Source organism: Acomys russatus, chromosome 3, assembly GCF_903995435.1.
Source record: "Acomys russatus chromosome 3, mAcoRus1.1, whole genome shotgun sequence".
Classification (NCBI taxonomy): domain Eukaryota; kingdom Metazoa; phylum Chordata; class Mammalia; order Rodentia; family Muridae; genus Acomys; species Acomys russatus.
The window spans coordinates 6,724,693-6,744,940 of NC_067139.1; the positions used below are offsets into that span (position 1 = coordinate 6,724,693).

At 45.2% G+C, this 20,248-nt stretch overlaps 1 protein-coding gene across 8 annotated transcripts in view; it reads left to right on the top strand.

Moving 5' to 3' along the window:
* Nucleotides 1-20,248, top strand: part of Elmo1 (engulfment and cell motility 1) — a 510,606-nt gene that overhangs the window by 461,503 nt on the left and 28,855 nt on the right. For all 8 annotated transcript variants that reach the window (XM_051168294.1, XM_051168265.1, XM_051168256.1 and 5 more), the window contains 2 exons: nucleotides 8,735-8,898; nucleotides 16,582-16,694. In XM_051168294.1, the coding sequence (XP_051024251.1) occupies nucleotides 8,735-8,898; nucleotides 16,582-16,694 (277 nt within the window). The remainder of the gene's footprint in view (nucleotides 1-8,734; nucleotides 8,899-16,581; nucleotides 16,695-20,248) is intronic.

The following is a 20,248-nucleotide window of genomic DNA, read 5'->3' on the forward strand; positions in this document are numbered from 1 at the left end:
CATCCTGAGCCAGCATGGGATCCAGAATCCCAAACATCTTTATAAATGGTGGGTGTGACAGCCCAAATTGGTAGCTCCAAGTCTCCAAGGAATAGACACAGACAGGTAGCTCTTTGGAAATCACTGGCCAGCCAATCTAGTGAAGTACTGAACCCTGGGTTCAGTGAGAGACCATGTTTCAACAAAGAATGTGGAGAGAGACTGAGGAAAACACCTGACAGTGACCTGTGGTTTCTATATGCATGTACACGTGTGTGCTCTTACACACACACACACACAGACACACACACACACACACACACACACACACACACACACGAGAGAGAGAGAGAGAGAGAGAGAGAGAGAGAGAGAGAGAGAGAGAGAGAAGAAAATAATCTGCTTACTCCTTTGGTTAATTTGGGGGATCTCAGCAAAGTCATCACCATTACTCCTCATCCCCCATCACCAGGCAGCCGTAGTTTAAAGGGTACAGACCCCAACTCCCAGCAGCTCCCACTCAACAGACTCCCAGCCCTGAGTGTTCTCTGTAAATCCAAAAAGCCCTGCACAGACCGCGCTGCGGCTTCATGCTGGCAGTGCACACAGGAGATTTGTGAGCAGGCGTTAGAGGTCCAAAATGCAGTGTGGTTACTAAAAATATGCTACCCCAATCCCAATAGAGGAAAAAAAGACAAGAACCTCTCTACCTCCCCCCCCCCCATACACACACTCTTAGGTTTTGACTGACTTGCTTGACCTGTCAGTTTATTTAAAGCTATGAATTAAATGCCATTCTCTGATGTGATTGGCACAGGTCCCTCTTTGCCTGAGGCTGATTCTATCAAATACTGGTGAAAATAGCTTTCTCCTGTCCACTGGGGCCTTCAATTAGCTAACCAACAAGCCCAGCCTGATTGCCCATGTTAATTTGGCTCCCTGTTTCAATGGGGCAAAGTGTTTGTTACACAGGTACTTGCCTCCTGATCACACTGGGCTCGAGGACGAGCTGCAGAGAGAAGGCTGTGGTTCCAGACATCCCCTCTCCTGCACGTGCTTCTTCCACGGATGAGCTTCCTGCTAAGGATGAGGAAAAGGAGAGGCGCGGGCTTTTTCCTGTTTGCTTCTCTTCTTTGAACCTAGAGCTGATTGATTTTTACATGAATCACTGGTTGAAAGGTTTACTATTTTTGCCTGCTATAAAAATGCCTTAAACCTTAAATTAAAAGGCCTTCTCAGAGAGAGCAGAGCGGCTGTGAGTGTTGTCCACCTTTGTGTCCACCTTAGTCTTCAGAACCTGGCATCGCTGTATTAGCATCTGAATGGAACGACAAGGTTGAGGGTAACGCCAAGGTCCTCGGAGAGCTCTAGTCAGTCTTATTGGCAGGATGTTTGAAGCTGTTGTACTTTATCAGAAGCACAAAACTAGAGACAGTGCAGAAGCTAAACTGCAGCTCCCCATCTGTGTTGCTATTGGGGTACACTTGAAAAACCGCCTTGGATAGTCTCACAGTTGCCCTCCCTGGGCCCTGCCTGGACTCTGCCAGCCACAAGCTTGCCTACGCAAGATTGCTAGACAGTGGTGCCCTGCTCCTACCAAGCATTTGAGAACGCCATCCTTGACTGCTGCCCAAGGAAGTGTGAGTGTCGTGGGAAGCCGTTGGCTGCCCTTGATAAACATTCCTGACTGAAATATCCAGATGCCTTCAACATGGGCCCTGCAGCTACCTTAGACAGAAACCGTCCAGGAAACAAGGTGTATGTATAAGCTCAGTGAAGAACCGCATCTGAGGAACCTGCCCAAGCAGGCTGGGAGCAGATAGTTACCTTGTTATAGCTGATTTCTCTTGGTACATGAGTGCCCTTGGCAAGAGCACTGATGCCATCCATTTTAGGGGACTGGTAGACAGGAGTAGATAATGACTCAAGCCCTCAGCTGGCATCTGTATGCCACACTAGGCTTGAATCCCAGTTGTGCAGGAGGAGGGAAGACATATCTGAAGGAGAGCAAGGTCTTAAAAGGAATGTGTCCATGGCAGGAGGAAGGAGATTGGGGAGGAGAGGAAAAGAGTTAGCGTCAGGCTGCTGTGAGGTCCTTGGTGTGGTGAGGTCATGGAATCCACCTACTGGGCCCAGTAAAGATGGTGTGTTATGTGGGAAGATGGACAGTGTCTTCGCTTCCTTTCTGTTGCTGTGATAAAGTTCTAGAACAAAGGCAATTGAGGGCAGAAGGGTTTCTTTTGGCTCACAGTTTCATTATACCTGGAAAGCCACAGGTACATGAGAGGACTGGTCGCATCACAGCCTTAATGAGAAACAGAGCAACGGTTTCTGCACACCCATGCTCACTTCATTTTCTCCATCCATACACAATCCAGAATATTCTGCCTGCGTATTTTTCTGCCACTCATGAGGATGGACCATTCCACCTTAATTAATGTAATAAACATACCCAACAGTGATGCCCAGAGGCCCATCTCCCAGGTGATTCTAGACTTCCATTCTATTGACAATAACACTAACTATCATAGCCAGTGCCACGTTAGACTGTAGGGACTGCACTCCAAAGGTACTCCTGGGTCACTGTAGCAAGTGATTGACTTGGCTTGACATTTTGAGAGGAGGTGGCAGTTGGGAGGAGAGGCTGGGAAGGACAGAGTTCAAGGTCAAAGTCTACTGTCTAAACCAGGACAGGTACTGGGGCAGCAGTTCTAGGAGGGGTCGGTGCAAATGATGAGAAATTAACAGCAGGCATAGTCAGAAGCCAGAGTTGGCATCTCATGACCCTGCACTTGATAGCTGTGACCCCAGAGTGACATTTCCAGCTGTCCTGAGCAGGAAGCCCTAATGGTTCCATGTTTATGGTCATTGGTTCAGATTGTGTCATCAGGGTTGCTTGACAGTCACGAGTACAGGTATCTGGGCCCTAAAGAACAGGCCTTGGCTTATGGATTAATGAGATCCCAAAACTCTAAGTGGGAAATAGTAAAACCACTGGTAAGATTGAGTCTCAGAAAACTAAATTTTCCTTAGGTCCTTGATAGGATGTGCCAATGAAATGACGCTGTGTAGAGAAAGAAGTGCAAGGCTCTCCCTGTCCACATCAAACACAGACTGGCTTTTGGCTACAACTTAGGCCTTACTGCTCCTCTAGACAGATGCAGTGAATGTGAGGTCTCAGAGAACCGTGAGGGCTGCACTGAAGAAATGGAAGCCAAGTGTGGTTAATGACATCAAAGGAAATCATATCCTTTGTGAGATGGAGAAGAAAAGTTTGCATTTATCAGTGAAGAAAGCATTTCTGATTCATCTGATGTAATTGAGGACACGTGATGAAACGGTGAGAGGCCAGAGGGTGACACGGGGCCTCTGTTACTCCAGGGCACTCCTCTATTTACAGTAAGTCTGACCGGCAGAGCTTTATTTAGGCAAGCAGGGCTTCACAACAGAGGACTAGCGTGCTCACACCAGGCCAGGACACATAGCAGAAGGGGAGAAACAGGCCAGAGGATCTGCTAACGCCGTGAAACCTCTCAGGGTGAAAATGCACACTATTTAAAGAAAATATCCCAGTGGAATCTGTCAGAACCAGTTCTGTGCAATGTGACCTGAATGTCATCGTGAACTGCTCTAAGAGCTATGTATACATACAGTCACCACGGGAGATGTGCGGGTTTGCAGGCTAAAAGAGAGAATACATTTTCTGTGTGAGCTATCTTTTAAGTTTTAACTCAGAGGGAGCCTCATAAGATTCTGCCTTCCATGTTCAGCATCTCCTAAATCTGACCACAGATACCGTGCTGGCCAGTTTTATGTCAACTTGACACAAGCTATTGAGAAAATGCCTTCGTAGAGTCGGGCCATAGACAAGTTTATAAGACATTTGCTTAGTTAGTGGTTGATGGGGGAGGATCCAGCCTTTTGTGGGTGTGCTAGTGGTCCTGGGTTTCTATAAGAGGGCAGGCTGAGCAAGCCATGGGGAGCAAGCCAGTAAGAAACTCCCTCCATGGTCTCTCTACTAGCTCCTGCCTTCAGGTCCCTGTCCTGTTTGAGTGCGTTTCCTCACTTCCTGCAGTGATGGACAGTGACGTGGAAGCATAAGCCAGATAAACCCTTTCCTCCTCGAGTTGCCTCGCTCAGTATGTTTCATCACAGCAGTGACAACCCTAAGGAGGCCAGGTGATGTCTCTGCTCAGGGGCTAAGGAAACAAATGCAGAGAGGCTGAGCCTTTTGCCCAGACCAGCTGCTGAGTGGTGGCGGGGCCAGACTCTGCAATAAACGCTGCCGACTCTGAAGCCGAATGCTTTTCCTCTGTTAGCCCTGGTTAGCAAATTGCCTCAAGAGGCTGCCACACCCTCTTCTCCATCCTCAGCAATGCTCCCTTCGGCCTCCAAAGCTTCCCTCTTGCTATTTCTCTCGAGAATGGCCTCTCTGCATCACAGCGTGTCTGCATGTGGCCACTTCTCAATCTGCAGCTGAAGTCCTTGTGCTGACATCACTTGAGAGTGGCTCGGTGTTCGTGGAATGATGTGTGGGTCCTTGCTGTGCTGTGACGTCACTTCCGAGAGAGCTCATTTACCACAAGGCTCCCAGTGTCCCTCAGCACCTTGCCCTGAATAAGCGCTTAAAAACATTTGATGGATGAGAGAATGACTGGTATAAAAGTTGTAGGCTTAAAGTCAAGGCCTGAGGAGATGAGACTAGGAACAAGAGAGGCTCAGTAGTTAGACTGACTTACCTGAAGCCCGTTTTGTTTAGTTTTTTTTAAAGAAGTCTTTCAAGGAGCCTATGGAGATCCTCTACTTTTTTATTCAATAAGACCATACAGAGAACAACCTGTGCTAAGGAAGCTACCTGACCCCTACTACCAGCATGCTGCAGACATTGCTTGAGTAATGGGCCAATGCCAATAGCAAATATAGATTCTAGGAGCTTGTATTTGCTGTTGGCATTGGCCCATTTTGCTTAGGGTGCACACACTGCTACAGACACCTTAAGCAAAATGTTTTACCGTGCATTTTCTGATGGCTCTACCACATCATCTGCAGATTTTTCAAATAAGTGGCAAATGGTTCCATGGTTCTCAAAGAAGAAACAGTCAACAATGGCAACTGAAAATGTTTTATACATGACGTGTTAAGAATTCCCACCATTAATAATAGAAAAATGTACAGAAGCTAGAAGCTATTTTGCAAAGACCCAGAAAGATGTTTAACTTATTTTTTATCATCTTAAACAAACAAACAAAAAACCAGCTTATGGACTCTTTCGTCTTTTGTTCATCATATGGAGTAACAGTAGAACTTAGTAGGGCTAGCACCAAATGAAAGTGGGCCATGAGTGGGCAGGCTAGTATTGGGCTCTACCAACTGCTGTTCTGTGTTTCATACCCACTTCTTTTATTCCTCCTCCTGGCTGCAGATGCCAGTCAGCCCACCTACTTCTAGGGAAAGTTTTATGCTTCTCTTTTTCAAGTTGAAAGGAAATTTTAAAGGGCTTTTCTACTAAATAGTCTTGCCCCCAGCAGGGATAGTAGTCTTGTTGCAGGGACTCAGTGACGCTCTGAGCATCAGAGGTGACTAGGAATGCATCTATGAATTTGGTAAGACGCTCGTTGTTTCCAAGCAAACACACAGCTGTGAAATGTAATGAAAGCTGGATTTTTAAGTCATTTTCTTTTTTAAGTTTAAAGTTTATTTTATGCGTGCCTTGTTTTTGCCTGCATATGTGTTCATGTACTACTTGCATGGCTTATGCACAGAGTTCAGAGAGTATTAGGTTTCCTACGACTGGGGTCACAGATGGTTGTGAGACATCATCTGTGTGCTGGGAAACAAACCCAAGTCCTATGGATAAGCAGCCATTTCCCTTAGCCACTGAGCCATCTCTCCGGTCTGATGGGTCGTCTGAGTGAGTAGTGCCATAAGCGGATGCAGCTGCTTTCTAGCTCTAGCTCTCCTCCCTATCTCTCTCTCTCTCTCTCTCTCTCCCTACCTCTCTCTCTCTCTCTCTCTCTCTCTCTCTCTCTCTCTCTCTCTCTCTCACACACACACACACACACACACACACACACGTGCGCGCACGCGCGTGCATGCACCCGTTTCTCCATCTGACGGGGCTACCTCAGACCTACATTGTGCTGTTCTTCTTAGACGTATATGTTGGGAATCTGGTTGCAAATGGCAAGCATCTCGTGTGTATCAACTCAAGAAAACAGAATTTGATTCATGTACACAGAACACTAGAATGTAAAGTTAAAGAGACTTTCTGATTGAACGGAGCACAACCACTATCTCCACAATGGCGTTTTTATCTTGCCCCTCATTCTGCTGCGTTGTCTCTACCTCCCATCGTCCTCTATGTTAAGGAGCATGTTCTTGTATTTCTCAATCCGAGAAAGAGCAGGCCTGGCCTGTATCTCACATTAAATTGGAACGATCTGGACAAGGGTGTTGATGGAGCAATTTGGATGACATCATCACCTCTGAGCCCTAGCGGGAGTCTAGGCAGCTATGTTATGGAAATTACTGTCTCTTAGGACACCCCCTTAAATATATGCAATGGGCAAGTCACTCTCTGAACTTTCAGTTTTTCATTTGTACAACAAAGGAGTTGGAGCTAGCTTCAAATGGTCGCAGTGTGTCCTGGTCCTATTTAAAATGCCACTTTTTTATTTTAATCACTGAACCCTTTTTTTTCTCTTCCACGCCCCATCAACCTACCAGAGGAGCAAGAGCAAATAGCACTGGGAAACCATTACATCACTGGCTCCACTCAGAGGCTTCCTAATTGGGGAAAGGGTTACCTGCCCCCCAAGTGGCAAAGCATAACAATTCTATCTTAACCACATTCAGCCATTGACAATGCTTCATGACATGAAGTGTTTAGAATTTCAAAGTTTGTCAAGCATCTCAAGTTCGCAGTGCATTTGGGGATCAGTTGGAGAGTGTCCTATCTCAGCATCCTTGGAGCAGGGAGTGGAGCGTAGGTAGTCGATTCCAATTTAATTGTGGCTCAGCTTCAGAGCTGTTAGCGTGCGGAGGTGTCCTGAGTTATTTGTCTGAGTGTGTACCAGCTGAGCCCCTACTCTTACTAGAACGATGAAATCGAACGTGTCTTGAATAAATGTCGCCCACCTGCCAGTGCAACCAAACTGACCATCCTTTCTACACTTCCGTTCTGATGATCTTGGGCCTTGTTCTTATCCCTCATAGAAGGCAGAGTCTGTATCTGATTCCCCTTTGTTCAGCATCAAGTCTATAGATGGCCATCACATTTGGTCCTTTGGGGGTCTTCTGGATACGCACATTAGGCAAGTCACCCACCTTCCCTCAGATCCGTTACCAGGACAATGCTCATACCATGTCCTCCTCTGTTGGAGAGAGGATTGAATGAGGTGGCGCATAGCAAAGTACTTGGACCAAATTCATCATGAAGCAGATGCTCGTACATACTTTTGTTCTATTTTTCAAAATCCTAAATAGCATTAAGGAAGGGTGGCCTAAGAGGTGTTAGGGTGTTTACAAACTTGAGACCAAATCTTAGTCATGCACTTGGGAACTGTGCATGATTTATTAATTCTAAGCTGATTTATTAATTCTGAAGCTTCCGTTTCTTCACAGTGTAGAAATGTGAGCACTGTCTGCTTGTAGATTTAAGTGTGTAAGGAAGAGAAGATGTAGCACACACACACATAAGAAGCATCTATCAGGGCATCAGGTGTTTGGTGCATATGCAATAAAGGGTAACATTTGTAATAAAGGCTCTCGTTTGTAATGGAGGATGAAGGGCAGCAGCAAGACTATAAGCCCTTTGGATGACTCTGTGGGTCCTCTGACCCCTTTTTTGCTTTATGGTTTTGATGAAGATGAATCTACATTAACAGAAGCAATGGTTAATGGCCCCATGTGAGCTAGACAAGGCCAGAAGCATAAATTACCATGTTCTTTTTTTCCTTGAAGTTTCCAATGCGACATGTCTGGTCTAATACAATGAACCTACCCCCCCCCCACTAGTGGCTGGCTCAGAGAGAAAGAGCATATGCCTATTTCTAAATGCATAATCTGTATGAACACTTAGGCCCTAATAACATGGGGAAGAGGTCTGGGAGGGGTGGGTATCTATCCATTTGAGTTTGTGCCAGCCAAACCTCACGGTTAATTGCATCACAGCAATTTCCTTCTGGACGTAATAATTAATATGCTGGCTTTTAGCTGTGGTTTGGCCTTTGCTCCTCTCTGACTCTTGAGTTTGTACTGTTTATGGGGCCATATCAGTAGCTGTCACATACTATATAGAGCAAACAGGTACCGACCCTGCCCCTCACTCCAACTTAGTCCGTTTTCATCCCTGTGGTCCCTACAGTGTAAGAGCAGAAAGAAGAGGCTGGAGAGATGGCTTAGTGGTTAATAGCAATGACTGCTCTTCTAAAGGACCCAGGTTCTGTTCCCAGCATCCACATGGCAGCTCACAACTGCGTGTAACTCTGAGATCTGACACCCTTCCAGAGACATGCATGCAGGCATAACACCAGTGCACATAGAATTAAAAATAAATAAATTACGTATAATTTTTTTAAAAGAGCAGACAGATGCATACAGAATGAACATTTATCTTTTCAGAAGCACACTCACGTTTGGGGCCCAGAGCTCATGCTGGGAACCAGCCAGGGAACAAGCGGCCTATAACACAGGAGTCTTTCCAGAACAGGAAACCTTGGTCCTGGGACTATAATGTTCTTCCTTTCACTGACAGGTAATGCAGGTGGTGAAGGAGCAGGTTATGAGAGCGCTTACAACCAAGCCTAGCTCCCTGGACCAGTTCAAGAGCAAACTGCAGAACCTGAGCTACACCGAGATCCTGAAAATCCGCCAGTCTGAGAGGATGAACCAGGAAGATTTCCAGTCTCGCCCGATTTTGTAAGTGGCCCGCCTGTGACCTCCTTCTCTGCCACTGACCCCCTAAGTAACAGCAGGGCTAGGTTGTGAACACGAGAGACCTTCCAAAAGTAGCCTTTAAGGGAGGCCTTTCAGTAACTCCTTGGAGTGGGACTTGTGGGGGCCAGCAACTGCTACTAGACCATCCCTCGGGGAATGCACTTGACAAAATGGTGTGTGCAGTGGGTGTCCTTTTTTTTTTTTTTTTTTTTCTCCTGTGACACTGTATTTTACACAGTTACCTTTTGGAGTGGCAAAATGTTACGCTATGCAGAGAGAGGCACCCCAATTTTTAAAGCAATGTAGCATAAGTTCCAGTGAGAGCTGTAGAGGACAAGGAGGAACAGCCCTCCCCCTCCCCGGGGTCGGCCAGTGGCCAGTAGTATCTCCTGTCACCTGTATGACTGTGAATCTACAGGCTCCCAGTGGAGAGACAGCAGGCCTCCCCTTTACAGGGCTTTGCATTAAATGTCACTTGCAACTATTTCAAAACTTTGTGTACCTCCATCTCTAAAATACTCAGGAATCTGGAAAATAAGAGCGCTTTTGTTCACACCGTTTCCTCTGAGACCTAGTCTGTTTTTCTTTGCTTCAAACCAGATTAGATTTATTGCCTTTATATTTTATAGAAAAGGACATAGGAGTAAAGATGGGATGCGGGAAAGGGGGTCAACAGGAATTGCAATTCCATAACCAAAAGACTGGAAATTCTGTGCTTTTGTATGTATTATCTATTACTGTTCTCTCTCCCTCTCCCCTCCCCCATCTCCTTCCCTGTCTTGTGTGTGTGTGTGTGTGTATGTGTGTTGCTTGCATATACATGATACTTTCAGTGGATGACAATCCACAGAGCACCGTTTATTCTAGTTCATTTCTTTACGTCACTTGAGGTAGGCAAGGGCTATTCTCAAAGCGGGAGAAGTAGCTCAGGGAGGAACCTGGCCTTGAACCTGCTGAGCTCTCAGCTACTGCTCCATCCACCCCATCAGACGGGTTCTGCGTGTGCAGGCCTGAGAGGAAGTTAAGAGAGTACATAGGTTAGAAAAGACAGTAGCCATGTGCTGAAATTCACGACTTGCTTTTGAATCTTAAGCACCACTAAACAACATACATTAGAACTGTAGGCTTCAGTGGGCGTGAAGTTTATCAGCAGGGGCCAGAAAATGCTTCTAAGGACTTAGAAGCTCACGTTGTTATAAGATACATCATCTAATACTGGCCCTTATAAAAAAACACAAATTTTCTTTTTCTTTTTTCTTTCTTTCTTTCTTTCTTTTTTTTTTTTTTTTTTTTTTTTTTACTTGATCCTCAACCAGGAGATAGTCACAGTCAGAAATACCAAGCACAGAGTCATTGGAATAAGTAGCTAGCTCCTGGATGGTGCAGTTGCTCACCTACACGAAGGATGTGTGCTGCCACACCCTTTCAGGACCTACCTTCACAAAACGCTGGATGTTAAATGCCCTGTTCCAGCAAATGTGCCAACACGAGGACACTTCATCATGCATTTGACAATTCTTAAAAACCTAACTGGAGAAGTGAAGAGGTGATTAAGTGAAGGCCAAGTGCTTCCCAATTACCACCACTTCAGCCAAGCCAAGCCACTCTCTCCGTGCTTCATCTTGACTGTTGCGGAGGAGAATGTCAGCTCTAGCGAGGCTGAGCCTACCCCGCCGCCATGCCTTTCTTTCTTTACCTGCAAGACGCTGCCCCTACATGCTGGAGCTTCCGTTTCCTTTATTGCAAGAAGCTCTTACCTTGGAGCTCCTTGAGTGAGAAGACCCAGAGCCAACGGAAAGATTATCTCCTGCATGGAAAAGACTGGAAAGCACTAGGCCTCACTGGAATTTTTGTCCATATGACTGCAGCAAAGTGTCTTCTTGTACCTAACTTTGCTGCAGTCATATGGACAAAAATTCCAGTGAGGCCTGTAGCTACAGCCTCTGTTACCAGCAGGTAGAAAGCAAGATATAGTTGGTCTATTAGAGGGACCTGTGCACCCGGGCATCTGTTTTGTCTTACTGTGACCTCTTAGACGGGGAACGTATTGCTGGACTGGATGAATTATAAGGGCTGCCAATACGACTCCCAATGGACAAAGTCACTCAAGAGAAACAGGAGGATTGTTGTACATGTTTGTTTTCTTTCTGTCTTTTATTAGTTTAACAAACACATATTAAGCAGTCCCTCCATGGTAGGCTCAGCCCAAGGTGCTGAGAAGCACTAGGGTGCATCACTATCCAGACTTCAGAAGTTGGGGGTTGTTAGGGGTAATAACAGACTGCTAGCTGCCTAGCTACAGGAAACGCACCTGGATCTCCACAAAGCCTGCAGGAACTGCATGGTTCCAAGCTCAGGAGACCAAAAGGCACCGTCAAGGCTGTCTAACTCAAGCCTTAGCTTTGCAAGCAGGGACAGCAGCCCTGCTAAGCACAGTGGCACCAGTCCACTGCCCTTCCGCTGGCTCGCTGGCACTTCCAACTCCATAGCGTTCTCTCCTGCCCGTGGCTGCCCACATGTCACACACAACAAAGTGGCAAACCTCAGTTCCATGCAAACCACATCAGCCTTGGCTTGATAAAAATGATCGCGTATCCCAAGAAGAGAAAAGCTAACTCCACGTGAACAAATGTTTGGGGATTAGCTATGGCTGGAGAGCAGCCCTGGCTCATTTCCTGGTTCCTGACGAATGGTTTCAAAGAGGAGATGCTTTTTATTTGCCACTTAACAGAGAAGATAAATCTATCCTCATTATTGGTACATGCTAATGGATAGAAATGGCTTAACCAGTCCAGAAATGGGTCATCTAGTACTGAGTTGGGAGAGAAGAGGAGACAAACAACAGAGCGGCACAACAGGCAAGGAAGATGTGCTGAAACCATTTGCAGCGTGCCTTCTGGAGAAGTCCACCCTAAGCCTGCCTTTGAAGGAAGATGTGCTGAAACCATTTGCAGCGTGCCTTCTGGAGAAGTCCACCCTAAGCCTGCCTTTGCCGCCCTCTCCGGGAAATGAAAACAGTGAGCACTCTCATATCATTAGGCTGCTACAAGGATTCAACACAATAGCATATGAAAAGCAACCAGCGCATGCTCATGATATGCACAGAACTTAGCTGAGCTCAGTGGCGCACATCTGTAATCTCAGCACTTGGGGAGGCAAAGGCAAGCTTATCTCTGTGAGTTCAACCCCAGCCTGGTCTACAAAGTGAGTCCAGGACAGCCAAGGCTACACAGAGAAACCTTGTCTTGAAAAATAAACAAACAAACAAGCAAACAAAAAAAAAAAAAGCCCCACAGAACTTAACATGTTGTGACGTTAGTAGTATATGTAAATGGAAAACTTGACACTGAGTGTTTTTTGTATATTTTTCACATTGTCAGAGAATATACAAGAGAAATAAACGAGAAAAATTATTTTTTTAAAAAGCCAGAAATAAGGCTCATTTACACACACACACACACACACACACACACACACACACACACACACACACACCTGCAGCTTTCCTAAAGACCATCCTACTAGCCTAGCATTTCACTCAAATCCTATTCTTGTAGGTCAGTCTATACAGGTATACCATGTCCAGCGTTCAAACATCTGACAAATATGTATCAATACCTGACACATGCTGGTCATTGTTCTTTTGATCTGTGGTTAAATAATGAGTAGAGCATAAACAGCTCCAACCCTTGTGGTGTTCAATTTCAGAGCGGGGACACATACTATCCATATATAATATAGGCAAGATGACAGCAAGTTCAGTGGTGACAAAACGACCATACGGATAGAATGTGTACATAGGGCAGGATAAGAGGAATGAAATACAATTATAAAGATGGTAGAAAGACGCCTTTAATGATAATGATGACATTTGAATGGTGATATATTAGGGACTCAGATATTTGGATGAAGGGCACCCCAAGCAGAAAGAGTTGCTTGCACATTCACCCTGAGGTAGAGTATATCTAGGTTTTCAGTGAACAATGACGTAATGGGTCAGGATGAGAATAATTGAGGACGGCAGCAATAGGAGGTGATTCTAGGAAGGTATCGGGAACGGTAGTTCATGGGGGCTTTGCTGAACCCTTTGGGGTTTTGAGTGGACAACTACCATGGAGCGCTGCCTTGGAAACGTCACAAGGAGGCACATTCAGAAGCAAGATCATTAGGATGCCGCTGTAATAACTGAAGCAAGGTATAATAGGATTAGTTTTTGCTCTGCATTAGGTATATTTTGAAGAGAAGGGAAATGGTATTTCCTGATGGATTAAATGCAGTTTTACAAAGAGAAGAATCAAGGGTGGGCTCTAGATTTGGAACCTAAACAACTAAAGGGTAGCACTCTGGAACAGAAACATCCAGATGGTGGTCATGTATGGTCATGTAGAGGGCAGCAGACAGATCTCAGTTGGAAATACAAATCTGAGATCTGACAGAACAAACTTGGTACATAGAGCCATAGTTCTTGGGCCAAATCTACCCACTACCAGTTTCTGTAAGAGCATCTTATTAAAATTCAGCCATATTCATTCATTTTTTTCCATTGGCCTAAAATCCTACAAACCTAAAACATTTACTACCTGCTGGTTTATAGAAAACATTTGCCATACCAGGCTCGAGATGACCAATGGGGATGGTAGCTCAGCTGGACAGTCCCAAGCTAAGCGTTAACCTCATTCGAGAGGTGCTGTCTGTCTTCTGTACACTGCTCTGCCCTTGCTGAGCCTGGGCTAGAATTGTTTTCCAGAGAAGGTACTAGACTGAGCTGCTTTATGTACACTCACTTAACCCTCCCTGCTTTAATCTCTCTCCTTCATGTACAAGTCAGCCAGTGACCCCACCACCTCGACCTCAATGACACAAGCTACACATTTCATATGTGGCTCAGGGTCTTCTTACTTGGCATGCCTAAGAGGCCATATATATTAGTCACCCATACATACTGTAAGAGTAGTCTGAGCTTTGTTCATATGTGGGACTATATGGCTACTGAGTCTGTTTGCAAGGAAATAGAAGAAGTAAAAAAATTAAAATAAGGATTTCTTATTTTCCTTTGCCCAATCATGTTTGGAGTCCTTAGACTTTTATTTTTTTTTTATTTTTTATAAATTCTCTTGGAGAGATATAGATTCACTTCTTTTAGTACACCCACTGGATTTGGTGAAGGCATGTGTGATGATGATAAGTATATCCAAGTTTTTCCCAAAATATCTTGAGACATCATTAAAATAGCTTGGAATTTCCTCCTCATGTTTCGTTTCACATCTCTCCACTTGAATACCATAGCCACAGACTATCAAAACTTCCCTCAAAATTGATGAATTTCAAGCTTCTTCCTCCTGTGTTCTTTCCATCCCTGGAGGATCTTTCCCTCTCTGCCCAGTTGCGCAGACATAGAAGTCAGACGCAGTGATTTATTGCCACGAACAGCTGCCCATGTGGTACTCAACTCCTTCTCCATCCCACGCAGGGTTCCTCAAAGCTGTGATTTGCTGAGCCTGTTTTATAAAATATGAGCATTTGTAATAAACTGTTAGGATGGTGATCTGAAAGCCTGAGCTGAGCCCCTCCGAGGCCTGTGGATGGAAGGCCTTGAACATGCTCCAAGCTGTATCATTAGTGCAGCATTTCCATATCACACAGGATTTAAAGGCCATTTCAGCTCCCAAATGTGGATTAGTTGTCCTTGTGACTTTTCCCATGGCTATGACAAAATATTCAGACAAAAGCAACTTAAGAGGACAGAGGATTTATGTTGGCTCATAGTTCAAGGTTAATGCACAATACGCCTTAGAAGTTACAGCAGTGCAAGCTTGGCAGAGAATGATGAATATTTGTGCCCAGCTAACTTTTTCAAAATATGCAGTCTAAGGTCTTAGCGCAGGGACTGGTACCACCTACTCTTCCCACCTCAATTAATCTAATCAAGATAATCTCCTAAAACCATATCCAGAAATCTATTACCAGATGATCTCATCAAGCTGAAAATTAAGTTTAACTGTCATATTAGTCCTTCTTATGTCGTTCTTTCTTTTATACAATAAGATTTTAAATTTAGTTATTTTATGCATACAAGTATTTTGCATGCATGTATTTGTGTGCATCCTATGCGTGCCAGCTGCCCACAGTGGCTAGTGGAAGACACCAGATCCCCTCGAACTGGAGTTACAGATAGTTGTGAGCCACCAGGTGGGTGCTAGGACCCAAACCTGGGTCTTCTGCAAGAGCAACGAGTGTTCATAACTGCCAAGCCATCTCTTCAGCCCCGCGCCCCCATCCTTCTCTCTTTCTGTGTGGTTCTTCATATTAGCACAAGAAAGTTTGAGGTCTTTACTTTGTTCTACTCTTACCTTCCTGAGGAGTTTCCACATCTGTAGAATGGGAGTGGTGATATTAAATATTCATCCTCCAAATTTGTGTTAGTCTGGGGGAAGTGAAATCAAATGAGGTAAAAATCACACAATGTACTTCTAGTGTTGCGGGTACCTGCCAATGAAAAGTGCCTTCCCCACCTGCAGGGCAGGAGCAGGCAGAAGCAGATGTCTGCCCACTGCCAAGGCAAGCACAGAATCAAGATCAAAGCTGATGAATATGGGAGTCTTGAGTGCATGTCACAGTGGTCATTTGAGCAAAAGAGAGATGATCACCGAGGTAGATTCAGTAATGCTTCCATCGCTGTCCAGTGTTCATAAGGACTTATGCTCACACTGTCTCCCTTAGGAGTCACAGCATTTTCTCTGGAAGGATTCTAATCCCTGTGCTAATCTCTAACCTCTGCGGTTCTCTCGACAGCTTTGACTAGAATACTGATGACTTTACTAGCCTCAAATGCCAGGGGGCTAATAAAGCTTCATAACATACAAATCCCTTAAAGGTATAGAAACCACTGCACTCTATCCCAGAATCTTTGCAGCATAGATCATCTAAAACTAAATTACATCCTATTAGCCTGAGACAAGTTACAAATAATTTTAATTCATCCCATCATTATCTCAACCTCTGTGGGCTAGAATCTGGGACAGCATTATAGTTCTCATTTGTGAGAGATGACATAGAAAGCTAAAAGTGGTCCTTGCTCAAGAGACAGTTATGGGATGTAGCAACTGCACAGTCCCCCAATATTCCTGCTTGGTCACCCACAAAACTAATGTAGGGGGGTTGTTTTGTTTTTGTTTGTTTGTTTTGTTGCTATAGGGGAAAAACTAAGACCCAGGAATCTATTTTCTTGGACTTTTGCCTAAGCTACATTTATGACTCTGTAAAATATGGAATTTCTCAGAAGCCTTTGTTCTGGAGAAAAAACCACAAAAGCGGCCGACACTTCTGTGGATAGTCTGCAAATGTCAGAGACCCGGTAGAGATGTTTCAACGGGGAACCCTGGCCTAGATTTCCCAAACAGCACTTAGGAAAAAAAAATCTCTAAATGATTTTCCAAAGCACCAGCTGGGGAAGTCCTGGCATGTTCACAGCAGGAGGCTGCCCGTGCTCCCGCCCATCGGCCCACAGTGCTACCCACTGTGGCTGGTTCCATGCTCCCGCCCATCGGCCCACAGGGCTACCCACTGTGGCTGGTTCCGTGCTCCCACCCATCGGCCCACAGGGCTACCCACTGTGGCTGCTTCTCAAGGTGCACTGTGAAACACAATGTGTTTGTCCTCCACCAGGGAACTGAAGGAGAAGATCCAGCCAGAAATCTTAGAGCTGATCAAACAGCAGCGCCTGAACCGCCTCGTGGAAGGGACCTGCTTTAGGAAGCTCAACGCTCGTCGGAGACAAGGTATTGCTTAGGGACCTCCACACACACACAGGGACAACAGGAGCTTGCTTCTGGGTACTCACAAGGGCATAGTGTCATTCCAGGACAGCACTGTGCTTGAGACACAAATGGCAATCTGGGTCCATCCTTGTTTTATGGGTAGGAAGAACCGAAGTCCAAAATGACCAAAAGATCCATGGAGCTAAAGAGTTGTCTTTTGCCATTTAGTGGCACAAGGCTAATCGTGGTGGTGCCAACAGCCACTCGTACATGCTATGACTTGACAGTGTGCAAGGCTGTTCTCTCAATGTGTTACATACACAGCCGTGGATTGTATATCAGTCAACAGAGGGCCACACATACAACGGTGGCAACTAGGAGCATTGTACCACCTTGGTTTGTGTTGAAATGTACTTTATGACAGTCACATGATGGAATCATGCGTTTATTGGGGTATATCCCTATTGTTGAATAATTCATGACTAGGTTAATGAAACTCATCTCCAGAGTAGCCCTGGGAAGTACTTAGTGTAGTCACACACACTTGCACAGAACAGCCCAGGGGTCCTGAGGGTTGAGTAACTTGTGAAGATACGGAGTAGCAAGGGCTTGCCCTCAAAAGCTACAAGCCCTTCCTTCTAGTTTTTACTTCCAAAATGTCTATTTTATTTATCTGTATTGTGTCTGTGTCTGTACGATTTGTGTGTGGGTGAAGGTATACACGTGTTGTGGTATACAAATGGAGATCACTGACTGATGTGCGTCTATTCCCTCACCGTAAGTTCAGGGAATTAAACCCATGCCATTAGGCTCGCACGGCAAATGCTTTTTACCCACGGACCATCTTACCGATCCCGCATCCTTCCTTTTCATGACTCTCTTGCACCATCAAAAATAAAAAACTGGCGCCCACTGTCTGGTTGGATCTTGGTACTTGCAGCATGGATGGTTCATAGTCACAAATTTCCTGTGCTGATGCTGTTATTTTATTGGGGATATAAGCAAAGTGTTTAAGATGACGTTTAATCTATTTTCCAAATCTTTCAAGACAGACTTCTGAATTGTCACTTATTTCTGGCCTCGAAATGTCGTACCAAAAAGGTGGCAGTAGACCAGGTACACTAGGTAGGCAGTGGTCCTAGATGTTTCTCTGCCTTGGTGGTTCTCTTGTTCTCTTGACATGCTCTGATTACACAAAGTGTTCATATCAGACCGTCCTAGAAGAAAACAGCTGGGAAGCGGATCTGAGAAATGAGATTTGGGAAGAGGTGAAGAAATTGAGAAAGAGCGAGGCATAAGCAGCGGCATTCACAACTGTGCTGAGAACAAATATTAGTTATGAGCTGGGAGAACTGCTGGCAGGTAGTGCTGAAACCCGACGGATGCCTTGCTGGGACACAGCACTCGCCTACTAATGACAGTAATCAATTTATGTTTGTGCCCATCTCCCTGGCCATTTAGTTTAACCGCTCTCTGCCGAGTGTTCAGTAATTGAAATATGTTGATGTTACCATTGAAAAGCACACTGAAGGACTTCAGTAAGTGTGGGTTATTGGGAGGGGACTTGAAGCTTGACAGAGAGCTTTACACTAGGCCTAGGAAGGGGGCGGGGTGCAGCCAACGGGGACCTAAGAAAGGCTAGCATTGTAAAAGTAATGGAAGAGAGAGCCCATCTACGTCCAGCCCTTGAAGAATGACTTCACTTCCTCCTTTCTCTCTGAGTTTCTTTTCCTGCTCTTCCTGTTCAAGTCTATGCCACTCCAAGAAGACACTGTGCTATAATGCACAGGGCTGGTTGCCCTTGTCCAGCTACATGAATGTGTACCGTTTTCAGTTAGTATCAATACCTGTTTCCTAAGATTTCTGCAAGAAATAAAGGTGGTTAGGAAGGTAGCTTCTAGGAGCCAAGCCAGGAGTCACTGCTCTTGTGGAAGACTGTGTTTAAAAAAAAAAAAAAAACACGTCTGAGAGTGAGAGAGCTTGCCGTGGCCTTCTCAGCTGTGCAGCCAGCCCCCTTAGTGCCTTCAGGCAAGACATTTGATGTCTGAAAACACTTCCACATGGGAGTCTGGAAGTGTACAATCTGAGAGCTATTTATTAGCCAGGTAGCTAGCTGTTTGCCCTCACCTCCCTATTGGCTCTGGGTAGATCAATATCCAGGGTATATAGGCCAGTTAATGTAACTTAAAACGTTTTCTTTTTTTTACCTGGCATTGGGCAAGAGACTCAAGTAGTTAGAGTCCAGAAAACACATAGAGACCCTGCAATCTTTCACTGAGGCCAGCTGAGTCCTAGGACCTACACTTACACCAGATCTTCAGGCCACTGCATGACTTAATATTCCTTTCTAGGCTGAAATGGATTACCTCTACCAGAGTCTTCCTTTCTAAATAAGATCATTACAGATTTGTGTTTTTAAAAAAATATGTATCCCTTATTGTTGGTGAACTTCCAAATGGACAAAAGCATTAGCATCTAGCCAGTGGATGAGTTAGCAAACACCTGGACAGAGTGGAGCCACTTGAATTCAGTACAAGATTCTCCTGTGAGCAGAGAGGCCTGCTGGCTAAGTCTGGTAACCAGCTCTCTGCCTGTGCTGCATGTGGTTTCCCACCACTCCATCAAAAGACTGTGTTTACATTTCGCACGGCCTAGTGGGCCAGAGTGTAAAATCAATCACCACCCCTTCAAGTACATGCACGTTCAAGGAGACTTCATCACAGATTAGATCTGGTACTCCCTGTGTAGGAACCATAGCTATGTCCCTTCCACCTTGTCTAATAGTGGGGCGGACACAGATGAGCAGATTCACTAATTACAGTTACAGGGGAAATTGTGAACGCTTCTAGTCCCACAGAACTGGAAGTAGAAGAGTTTGCAAAACATCTTCTCCTTTGTTACATTTTCTCAGAATACCCGCAGTTGGCATTTGCCTATCATCCTATCTCATCCATGACTCTGACACTTGGACAGTCCAATGCAAACCATAGTAGTCTGGGGTTCTGGAATGTCTGGACCCAGTTAGACCTGGGAGGCAGAAAGTCATGTGGCTTAAGGACCAGCCTCCCCATTCCCGGCTGGGTAGCAGTTGACAATCTGCTCACAATCTGCTCCTTTCCTCTTCTGTCACTCAAGGATGCTGTTGCTTCCCTACACCAAGTGGTACTTTCAGTGGTTAAGGAGAAGCTCTGTAGTGCTGAGTATGGAGGTTATCAAGCATTCAAGAGGACTCTTATGACTATTTTGGGTTGTAGCTTCTTGGCATGTAATTTTTAAACACTGGAAGCAGACTGCTATTGGATGTCTCAGGCTTGCTCTCCTCTTTCTACTGACTACACACTGTAAAGCCTGACCACGCTTCCCTGTCCCACATCCTCCTAGAGTAGAGAGTGAAGATAAATTCCTGGAGGTTGTCTGTGGTACAGCCACAGTCGCGTCATAAGACTGCAGCCTCCAACATTTTTCTCTACTTGCTACATTTTGAAAATTCAGTTCTCTCAGACTCGTTTGCATTCAATGGTATTGAAAAACCCCCGGGTTAGACACCAGACAGCCATTTCAACAAATGACACCAT